Source organism: Silurus aristotelis (genome assembly GCF_946808225.1).
Source record: "Silurus aristotelis genome assembly, chromosome: 22".
In the NCBI taxonomy this organism is placed as follows: Eukaryota; Metazoa; Chordata; class Actinopteri; order Siluriformes; family Siluridae; genus Silurus; species Silurus aristotelis.
The window spans coordinates 10,723,609-10,735,384 of NC_139595.1; the positions used below are offsets into that span (position 1 = coordinate 10,723,609).

The 11,776-nt window shown below is 35.6% G+C and overlaps 1 protein-coding gene across 3 annotated transcripts in view; it reads right to left on the bottom strand.

The window, feature by feature from the left end:
- mpz (myelin protein zero) overlaps positions 1–7,945 on the bottom strand; it is an 8,023-nt gene extending 78 nt beyond the window's left edge. Inside the window, exons 1-6 of one of the 3 annotated variants that reach the window (XM_083526140.1) lie at positions 7,696–7,945; positions 5,860–6,023; positions 5,018–5,231; positions 4,777–4,906; positions 4,351–4,399; positions 1–2,085 (exon numbers count right to left, since the gene is read on the bottom strand). The exon at positions 1–2,085 is cut by the window's left edge and continues 78 nt beyond it. In XM_083526140.1, the coding sequence (XP_083382266.1) occupies positions 2,050–2,085; positions 4,351–4,399; positions 4,777–4,906; positions 5,018–5,231; positions 5,860–6,023; positions 7,696–7,741 (639 nt within the window). In that variant the 5' untranslated portion in view covers positions 7,742–7,945 and the 3' untranslated portion in view covers positions 1–2,049. The remainder of the gene's footprint in view (positions 2,086–4,350; positions 4,400–4,776; positions 4,907–5,017; positions 5,232–5,859; positions 6,024–7,695) is intronic. The other 2 variants (XM_083526139.1, XM_083526141.1) reach the window with 2 other exon arrangements.
- Positions 7,946–11,776: the final 3,831 nt, after the last annotated feature.

Genomic DNA, 11,776 nt, shown 5'->3' on the forward strand with positions numbered 1-11,776 from the left:
GGGGCCACTAGCAGCCTTAAGCCAACAGGGTGAGGAACAGTGCTCTGGAATGTGTTCTAAATATGATGAGTATGTGTAAGTCTTTAATGGCAATACTTATTTCTCTGAATTTCTTGAGTTGGATCATGTATCTGTGTGTGCATTTTGTGTAGGTTTTGATCAGGTTCTTTTGTTTAGCCCTTAAGCAATGGAATAATAAAGATAGGCATGGCTACTTTGAAGGTCCAGCCTACAGTAAAATAGAAAGTGATGCCGGATTAAGTGATCATGATATTATGCAAATGATACAAGAAATCAGAAATAAGAAGGGTTTGAAATAAAGGGAAGTGAAAGAGATGAAGACGACAAGAAAGAGTATACAAAGAGAAAGGGAGGGGAAAAGAGAAAAAAAGAGAAGGAACAGTTAAAGCAGAGATCCCAAGCAGTCAATAAAGGACAGAAAACAACCTTTTCCCTTAACAAAGTGCTGGTGCTACAAACAATTTGTGATTAGTGAAAAGTGTGCTGTTTTTTCACCAATAAAATAGATTTGATTCCAGCACCATTTCATCATAACCAACTTTCAACTTTCATCACAACCAAAGGTTCTAATGATTCATATATGCAGTAACTAGCAAATATTCTGACCATGAATCAAGAAATTGAAGATGGAAACACTATTTGGACTGGCAACTACAACATATTTAAGCTACAGTTCTAAATCTAATGCTAATAAAAGTTTCTAGCATCAGAATAGATTTAGAATCAATAACAAAAATCATTAAATACACCTAACTTACATTTTGTTGTGTTAATATCTTACCATATGATAATGGGAGATGTGACGGTAAAAGGAAATTGTAGAAACCCTTTACATTGAATTATTAATTTAAAATGTTAAATTGTCTTTACTTTTCACATTTGATTACATAATGGTTTGACTCTTAATCCAGTTCTAACGAAAGTTGCTGGTTTTTATAATAGCTCCAACATCAGCACAGTGTCAGTGGAAAAGGGTTAAAAGGGAGGACAATTCCAAGATCAGCAGAAAAAATAAACTAAAAGACGTCTATGTGTGTGCACACATTGTGGTGTGAAATGGTCATTACACTGCAGAAAATGTATCATGTTAGAGAGATAGCAGAATACATTTACATTTGCGGCATTCAGAATAATGTGTTCTGCCACTCTAGAACTGTGTGTGTGTGTGTGTGTGTATGTGTGTGTGTGTGTATGTGTGTGTGTGGGTGTGTGTGTGTGTGTGTGTGTCATGGAAATAATTAGAGTTGTGTTAGCATTTAACTCTTGCCTTAAATAATTAAGGCAGAAGTCTGTAATGTTTAAAAATTTTTATACCTAATCGGGTTTATTCAGTGGGTCATAAAAAAAAAAAATCAGTGGCACAGGGTATGTTCAATGGCTCCCATGTGTCCTAGACTACACTATAAAACTATACCAAAGACTGTTTATTACTCATCCTTCCATTTACTCCTCTTTAAGGCCTTCCTCCTCTACATATTTCTTGCATCCTTCACTCACTCAGCCAAGAGTGATTTTGTGGGAGAGCTTGGAAAGGGTGGAGAGAAGAGCAGCAGGGCTAAGTCTGGGCTTCTCTCCTCCTCCTTCTGTCTGCTCTTGTTTAATTAACTCAAGCTCAATGGTCATAAGAACCCTATCCTTCCTGTCTTTCCTGCCTTCTCCAGGTACTTCTTCCTGGAGATCTAGCTCTCTGCTTGCGAAGCCCTATTTCTTTTCTTTGCGCATCTCTTGCTTCTTCTTCTCGGATGCTGGTGCCTTCTGCTTGGCAGGATCCACCACAACAGAAGCCTGAGAAGAGAAAGGAAGTGTGGGAAGGGGAGGATAGAGTCACTATGGGAGGAGTAAGGGAGAAGAAAAGCTAGAAAAAAAGAAGAGTGCAAAAGAGAGAGCCTTAGCAAGAGAAAAGTGTAGTTGTGTTGTTATATGGTGCAAGGTGTGAAGATTAACAGAAATGGAGAGAGAGTACAAGAATGCTGCAGAGAGGAAGAAAAGAAAAAAGAGATGGAAAAGGGGGAAACCGAGAACGAGACATTAGAAGGAAAGGTAAACGGGGGGAACCTTTGGTTTCTGGAAGGGAGGACAAAACAGGAAGCCGTCAGTCAGTCCGACAGAGAGTGGCAGCATGACATCACAGCAGCTACACACACACACACCTGAGCCTGACCCCTTTTGAATGAATAACAAGGCTCAATTTATGTAATAAAGAGCTGATATTACATGAATATTAGCATTTATTTCACCTATACATTTGGCATCCATATTAACACTGTAATGTATAATACAAAAACTAATTGTGGCGCTTAGTAAATGAGATTAATTTCACAATATATATATAACTGATTTATGACTAATGCAACGTTTTAAGGCATTCAAGATTTAGATTAATAGTGATGCATCTGATTCACAGATGTAAATTGTAAATGTATATAAAATGTAAATATAATCATGCGGGTCTTTAAGGGTTATTCTGATTTAAACCAGTCATTAGATATTATCTTTTATTATTATCTTTTACATAGTTTAATCTTATACTGTATATTCTCCTAAATTCTCCTATTCTTCAAAGTCTCTCCCATTCCCATTAAATACTTGTGGTAAGTACTATAAATGTTTTAAATATCATAAAACAAAAATATCATTTCTAGTCTTGCGAAACAGAGACCTGTCCGGTTATACTGTTTATTCACCTTACTTTGCAATTGAATTCAAAGACAGGATGATATTGGACTTCAGCAGATGAGGGAAAGAGAAGGAAAGAAAGAAGGGAACAAGAAAGAAACAAAGATTGAAGCTGATAGGACGCAACACACAAATATATGAGGTGAATGATGACGATAGATAGATAGATAGATAGATAGATAGATAGATAGATAGATAGATAGATAGATAGATAGATAGATAGATAGATAGATAGATAGATAGATAGATAGATAGATAGATAGATAGTCACATTGTAAAGACCTGAACTTCACTTTATTTTTGTTTATTTTGTATGTCCAGCAACTACTTTATGAGAGGTAGCATACACTGTATGTAATTCCTCTGCTTTTAAAATTAAGTCAGAAAAGACAATCATCTGCATTTTAATGGTCACCTGTAGAAAGGAGAATTACACAAGGGCAAAAGTTGGGGAAAGTGGGATCATACTAAAGGACATAAAGGGATGAAAGGATGTGTGGGATAAAAATGTGGAATAAGCAGAATGAGAATGATAGGAGGAGGAGGAGGTGTGTGTGTGTGTGTGTGTGTGTGTGTGTGTGTGTGTGTGTGTGTGTGTGTGTGTGTGTGTGTGTGTGTGTGTGTGTGTGTGTGTGTGTGTGTGTGTGTGTGTGTGAATACCAACACTATTAATAACACTATTAATAACACTATAATTGAATATTTGGTAAGTGGAAAATTATAGTAGGCAAGGTTTACAGCTGATTAGCTGATGTGTCTACAAAAAGAAAAATTGGCAGATGTTTTTACAAATTTAAATCAACTAAGTTATGTGAAAATCAAATGTTAATGTTATGTGTAAACCCACATGGTACTAGTAAAATATATAAAAACTTTGGATTACAGCTACAAATTAAGATATGATAATAAACACATCTCACAAAATTGTTTTGGCCATGGTGGTTAGCCTAAAGCTGACATACATAGAAAAGAACAAACATAGAGGTAGACCATGAATTTTGACTTATCCTCTGCCTGCAGCCTCGGCCTTAGGTAGCTGGAAGAGAGCTGAATTTGATATAGGTAGCAAAAGAAATGTGCACACTTTCTGGTGTTTCTAGCTTGCCAGGTGCATGCATCATAATAAAAGACTATATATGTCCCCTGTTAATGAATTAGATTTATGCTGTTGAATCAAATTATTATCATGTATGCTATTGACATACAGATCTTAAAAATGTATGACAAAAAGAAACTCTAAACTAGCACCAATAACTTCATTTTAATTTTTCAGAAATTGCATGCAATACATTCTTATTTTGTATGTATACTTTAGGTTTAAAATTTAGGTTTATAGTGAAATTTGACCTTTTCTATCAGAGGTAGAGCAAGTGAGGCGAAGACCAGAAGAGGAGTTCTTTACAGGAGCCAAGGGTTAATGGTATAAGAAGAGTGTGTGTGTGTGTGTGTGTGTGTGTGTGTGTGTGTGTGTGTGTGTGTGTGTGTGTGTGTGTGTGTGTGCGTGCGCGTGTGTGTGTGTGTGTGTGTGTGTGTGTGTGTGTGTGTGTGTGTGTATATATACGCACTAGTCTTATTGTGTGTGTGTGTGTGTGTGTGTGTGTGTGTGTGTGTGTGTGTGTGTGTGTGTGTGTGTGTGTGCCAGTGAACACTTGCCTGTTTTTGTTGGGCTCCCTCTTTCCCTTTGCCTTTCTTGCCATGTTTGCTGAGAAAAAACATAAACATAGTGTGAGGATTGAACTGTATGTTAGACTCTTCATTTTAACCACTCTAAAAAATGGGGTAGGGGTTCAGGCCTGGGCAAAGATGTGTGTGTGTGTGTGTGTGTGTGTGTGTGTGTGTGTGTGTGTGTGTGTGTGTGTGTGTGTGTGTGTGTGTGTGTGTGTGTGTCATGAGTAGCCAAAAGACAGGTTTTAGCCTTGCTGAAGTTATGTGTCTGAATTTCTGTGCTTCTTTTTGTAACCTGTGGGGACTTGGGCATGATCTTAATGAGTGTGTTTGTATGTGTGTATGTGTGTATGTGTATCAAAGCCAGGAAGAGGTTCAGGATATGCTTGAGGCAGCAGGTACTCCCAGACTGACCTCACACTCAAGCTGAAGACACGTCGGGCCACCAGGAAGCGCATTAGATAATAGATGGCCACCACCAAGATCAGCAAACCCAAAACTACCCCGATAATCGCACCTGTGATCACACCAGCCTGAATTGGGACTGAACAAAATGAGGGAAAATGTGAGAGAAAAAGGAGAGTTTTAATGTTAAATATGTGGGTATATCAAACTAAGCAAAACTACATAAAGAACAATGATAGTGATTTCCTACTTTTTTCAAATACCAGAAGTCGTACACTGGAGGGTCGGCCTACTATGTCTGGTGGGTTCTTAGCATCACAGGTGAAGGTTCCATTGTCAGAAAAGTCCAGATTTTTGATCAGGATAGATCCATCACGTCGAGCTGGGTTGCCCACAAACTCTAGGCGGTCCCTGAATGGCCCTTTATTGTCTGCATATGGAACTCCATTTGTGTAGTGAAAAATCTGATTAATCACCAGACAGACAAAGTTAAGACATTAATAAACATCATTGTTATACTAAACTGGGCAAAACCAAGAAGAAATTAACAAGTATTAAGTATTTAGTATATAAAAACTTTTTATGTGAGCAAATAAGAGAATCAGCTATTTCTAAAATGCTAAATGTCACTGTAAAATTATTGAACAACATTCCAGCTGCCTTTAGACAATGCCCTTTATTAAAAGCACTATACAAATAAAAAATGAATTGAATTAAAACAATCTTATTCAAATTGTGACATGTAGTTAAACTATTATCTTAGTCAATTATTGAGCCTATTCATAAACAGTGAGCTGATAAACAAGCACCAAAACTAACAAGATATTGGCAGCTATAATGAATATTTAAACAATTTTTAACCATTCTAACATTTCTAACAATATTACTAAAAAACAAGCTGTTTTTAGCTTTTGAAAATCTTAAAATAACCTTCAAATACAGCAAATGTACTGTACTGAAATACTTAATATATAGATTAACTACATATGAAATTTAAATCTTTTTGCTTTACAAAATACATAAAAGCCATGTTATTTGCATAAATAAATTGTAGAAATTAAAAGGAGAATATGAGTGTATGCATATACACACAGAGATGCTGTCTTTTGCTCCATCTGCCCTGTAGTTCCAGGAGAAGGTGACATCATCAGAAGTCCATCGCCATGAAAAGAATGAGCAGGAAAGCCTAATATCTGAGCCTACCAGAGCATGCCTCTCCCAGCCAGTATACACCACTATAGCCTCTGACTGGGGAGCTAGCACACACACACACACACACACACACACACACACACACACACACACACACACACACACACACACACACACACACACACACACACACACACACACACACACACACACAAAGTTCAACTTAATTGCCTCTATAGCACAAATTACATATTGATGACTACATTTATTTTAAACAAATCAGCCAACTAAGAGATTAATGTAATTTAAGAAAATAAACATATCTAAACAGTTGTGTAACATGCAAGCAATAAACAAGCAAATAAATAAATGCACATTTAAAATATATAATCTTTCTAATTGTCTTCAAATGCAATATGAAAAAGATTAAACAGATCACTGAGCACCACTGACAAAAATTACACATTTCAGTTATATTGTATTAGTTGATATGATAGATAATGGAACTACAGTATAATGAATGAATATTCAGTGTCACCCAGAAAAGTCTGGTTCCTCTCAAGGTTTCTTCTCAGAGAGTTTTTCCTTGCCACTGTTGCCACTGACTTGATTATTGGGGATAAAATTATAGGGACTAATTTATGTATTTAAAATGTATATTCTTCAATCTATTTAAATCTGTAAAGCTGCTTTCTGACCAAATCCGTTGTTAAAATCAATTTAAAATAAAACAATATTGAGGTCACAAATAAAATTTTAGATCTTACATGGCAGATATTTACAGCATTCATTCAGAAAATCACTATCAATTATTCCTCAAATTGTATTCATAGTTTAATGGCAGAATCTGACATGCAGTTGATCATTATTACTTCATAAAAGTAAATTGATAAAAAATATTTATTAATATATGATTTAAAGATATATAATATAAGCATGTACTTGAAAGTTTGGATTACTATGTGCAACTCCACAATTAGTGCCTTAACTCCCTCATCTAAAGAATCATCAGTTAACAGAAATTATTGAGTAAATATGTCTCTGTTGGTTTAAATTAAAGTTCACTATCTAAAATCAGCCATTCGTAATACTCTGCTCAGAATGTAAACACTGATGAAGGACTACATGACAATCAAAGACTGATAATATACAGTGTGTTACTGTACTGCTTCATGGTGTCCCACCAAGTTTCATGTGCCTAAGAAAGCTAAGCCCAGCACAGCACATGCCTCACTAGTCCCCTCATACTGTGAAATGCAGACTGAGAAATAAATGGGACACCATGAAATACCTACAAAGTGACCTACATGCAAGATGGACCTGATCAAAGGACCACTCAGTGTGTTCATTAATAATTTTTAATATAAATAAATGCTAGCTTATTTTTCAGAATACAGCAGAAAATGCAAGTTGTAAATGCTAAATATAGACATATAAAAGCTACAAAAAGGCCATGTAATGAAGATAGATCAAAAATAATACTGGCACTTATTTAACAAGCAGAAAAGTAAAATAGCTATGCCACAACCGTTTGATGAAAAATGTTAAGATAAATATGATAGATTTAAATTTAAAAAAAGATTTAAATGTTAAATAAATCCACTGATTTTATAGACGTTAATATTGTCCTAATAAAAACATTTAAGAGTAAGAGTACATACAAAAACTGTAATATAAGGCTTTATATTGATCACACAGAATTATAATAGAATAATGGAAAGTTGCTACTAAGAAGTCCTACCTGTATGACAATGTAAAGTTTTAGAGTTTGTTTACCTGCACTGAGCAGTACCACAGATGTGAGCACCAGTAGAGATAACATGCTTTCTGTCTGATGATTCTGTGAAATAGCTTGCGGAAGACCAGAAAGCAGAGAATCAAAGATGGAGAAAGTGGAGGGAATATGTAGGGATGGAGGGAGTGAGGTTGAGGGGCACCCAGGCAAGTGTGTGCAGACTCAGATTTTATACCCAACCACACCCCTAAGTCAGGTCATACCCTAAGACTGCCTTCTTTTTTTTTCTTCAGTTCTGCCATCTATCATCTATCCATTAATTACTCTCACTTTCTCCACCCCCAAGCCAGGCCCTGACCTATTAATGCTTTGTCTCTGTAATCCTTTATCCCCCATCCTTTTTCCTTTATTCATATATATTGCTAGCTCCCTTACTCTTCAGCTCTCCATTTAACCAGAAATGTTTCACAGATATTAAAAAACTATTTGTTCACTTAATTTTCATTTTCAATAAAAGCATTCTGGCTATTAGAAAATATTAACATGTCCTTTAAAGACTACTTTAAAGATGTAATGACTGAGGCAGTGGAAAACCTGGGAATGTGTGTGTGTGTGTGTGTGTGTGTGTGTGTGTGTGTGTGTGTGTGTGTGTGTGTGTGTGTGTGTGTGTGTGAGAGAGAGAAAGAAAGAAAGAAAGAAAGAAAGAAAGAAAGAAAGAAAGAAAGAAAGAAAGAAAGAAAGAAAGAAAGAAAGAAAGAATGGTGTAATTGACACATCATCATTATATCTTTTTCTTGATGACATGGCCACGAATCAGCTTTAATTCTTGGCACTTCATGCTGCAGATGTTATTAAAGACCAAAGCCTTTCATATAATGACAGTGGATTGATCATTTAAAGATATTTGCTTATTTATGGTGTATTACAAATTCAATAAACATAAACATGTATTTAAAAATGGAAATAAACATTATTTGCTTCTTTTTTTTTTTTTTTTTTTTTTACAGCATTTTTCCTGTGCAACTACAATGGTAATGACTAGCAGTAACAACTTTTCTATAGTATAAAAAATTAGATTTAAGATGTGACAGAGAAGGTGGGGGTGCCCTTTCCCTGGACACAAACAAATGATATTAGACAATGCCTTCTCTTTCATCCCTCCATCTCTTTTCTCTCTGTAGATTCCTCTCCTCTGCTGACGTCTGGCAGTCAAAACAATGCAAGACGTTAGAGAGAGTTCTACTGCTCGTTCTGTCTCTCCAGACAAAGCTTTGCATTCTCCTCTCGTCAATGTTTCTCTCCTCCTCTTCCAGTAATATGGACAAAACAAAAGGACAGAGAGCAGCTAGAAATAGATGGGTTAAGATAAGGACACAAAGATTGACTGGACTGATGAAAAACAGAAAGAGTAACAGCAGTGATCTAAACATTTCTCAAGACCTGAAAACAAACCAATTTTACTCCTAAACCCTCTTACTCTAATCTTAAACTAGGATAAGTCTTAACACTTCTGTGCTAGACGTGCCTTGTAAGGTCCTTTACTTTTAATAACTTAACTATTTAATTTAAAGTTCTTAGTACAAAAAAAGTTTCTCTTTTTGTTTTTTGGAGGGAAAGGTGCTAGAGTGTGTCCAGAAATGCTGTTTTGTGTTGAAGAGTTGAAAAGGTTTTATTTTTTTTAAGTATTGGCATATGCTTGTCATGTGATATCTACAATTATTAATCCCAGTAGGCATAAAATATTATAATATATTAGAAGAGCTATGACTACTACCCTTAAACAATTAAATTAATTATTGTTGTTTAATATTATTTTACTTATTAATGCCATTTGTTTTATTATATTTACAGTTCAGGTTGTATTCTAGTTTGGTTATTTGTTGGTGAGCCAAGCCAGTGATATTATAACAGTTAAAAGCCTAAAAACTAGGACAAACACGGAAAAAACCTCTGAGAAAAGACAGACTGCAACCCACCAGTCTCCATTAAGACAAAAGAGACCCTGTTCGGGCCTTCCCCTAATAAATTATTTAGAACTTTGCATCAGTCATTAAAAAATAGATATGCAAGAAAAAACTAAATGCAAATCCCCATAAACATAAAATAATCCACACACATTGACTCAAAATCGATTTGAACAGCATATTTTAAAAGCTTTTGGCACTACAGTGTTTGGCACAACATTAAACTATATTTTTATAATGTGACCAATCATTTTTTTATTGTTTTATTTAGGAGAATGCATTATTGTGATTGTATAATATATTGGTTTTGCATTGTGTAATGGATATATTGTGTTTATATTTTTAAATTGACCTTTGCAGATTTTACAAACCCAAAGAATACGTACAAAAACACCATCACACCATGCACACCACACCAACAAATTTGTCCATGAGAGTTATTAGTGTATTTGAGAATAGCTGACATCATCAAACTGCAAAAAGTCAAATGCCTGTAGTGTGTGTGTTTGTGTTTGTGTGTGTGTTTGTGTGTGTGTTTGTGTAGCGGTGACATTTAACAGGGTCATTTCAGTACAAAGGGTCGCTCTGTCTTTCTCTCTCCTCATCCCTCTCATGGCAGGGATGTCACAGTGTGCACGGAATGAGGGATGGAGAGAGGGAGCATATGAAGGGATGTGGAGAGAAGGCAAAAGAGGAGAAAAGCTATTGTTCTTGTTTGAAAGGCAACGTATTGTTTTCAGAAAGCCCTGCAGTGGTGTAGGAGTAATAGGAACGAGGAAAATAAGAGAAAGACACAGAGTCAGACTGAGAAGCAACAAACACAGTTTAGAAATAATGTGAAAATAATATTTTTATTTTACATTTTTGCCTTATAATTTTATTTATTTATTTTTTTTTTACATAAAATCTCTGTCAAAAATGGTGTAGAATGAGCATTTTCTCTTTTAAGAGTACTAAAGTAATATTCTCTGGAAATTGTATCTCACACACTTCAAAAACACACTTTGGTTTTCTTGCATGGCAGGCGGTATAAAACAATTATAAAACAATGGCCAACAATTCCTACTTTTACAATAACAAAACATCTTTAAATAATATGTTTTAAATCTAACAAAAACACAAACTGACACTTATTTAACATCTACAATAAATAAAAACAGCTGTGGAAAACTGAATTACAAACACGATTACAAAAAAGTTGGGACACTGTACAAATTGTGAATAAAAATAGAATGCAATGATATGGAAGTTTAAAATTTAAATGTTTTATTCAGAATACAACATAGATGACATATCAAATGTTTAAATTCAGAAAATGTATAATTTTAAGGGAAAAATAAGTTTATTTTAAATTTCATCTGTTTGCAAACGTCTGGGGACTGAGGAGACAAGTTGCTCAAGTTTAGGAATAGGAATGTTGTCCCATTCTTATCTAATACAGGCTTCTAGTTGCTCAACTGTCTTAGGTTTTCTTTGTCGCATCTTCAGTTGAATGTTTTCTATGGGTGAAAGATCTGGACTGCAGGCTGGCCATTTCAGTACCCGGATCCTTCTTCTACGCAGCCATGATGTTGTAATTGATGCAATATGTGGTCTGGCATTGTCATGTTGGAAAATGCAAGGTCTTCCCTGAAAGAGACGACGTCTGGATGGGAGCATATGTTGAAACTGAAACTTGTATATACGTTTCAGCATTGATGGTGCCTTTCCAGATGTGTAAGCTGCCCATGCCACACGCACTCATGCAACCCCATACCATCACAGATGAAGGCTTCTGAACTGAGCACTGATAACAACTTGGGTTGTCCTTATCCTCTTTAGTCCGGAAGACATGGCATCTCAGTTTTCCAAAAATAACTTCAAAGTAACTTCGTCTGACCACAGTACATTTTAAATGAGCCTTGGCCCAGAGGCTTCATTTTTTACCTATAGAGTTTTAGCCGGCAACGGCGAATGGCATGGTGGATTATGTTCACCGACAATGTTTTCTGGAAGTATTCCTGAGCCCATGTTGTGATTTCCATTACAGTAGCATTCCTGTATGTGATGCAGTGCCGTCTAAGGGCCCGAAGATCACAGGAATCCAATATGGTTTTCCGGCCTTGACCCTTATGCACAGAGATTGTTCCAGATTCTCTGAATCTTTGGATGATATTAT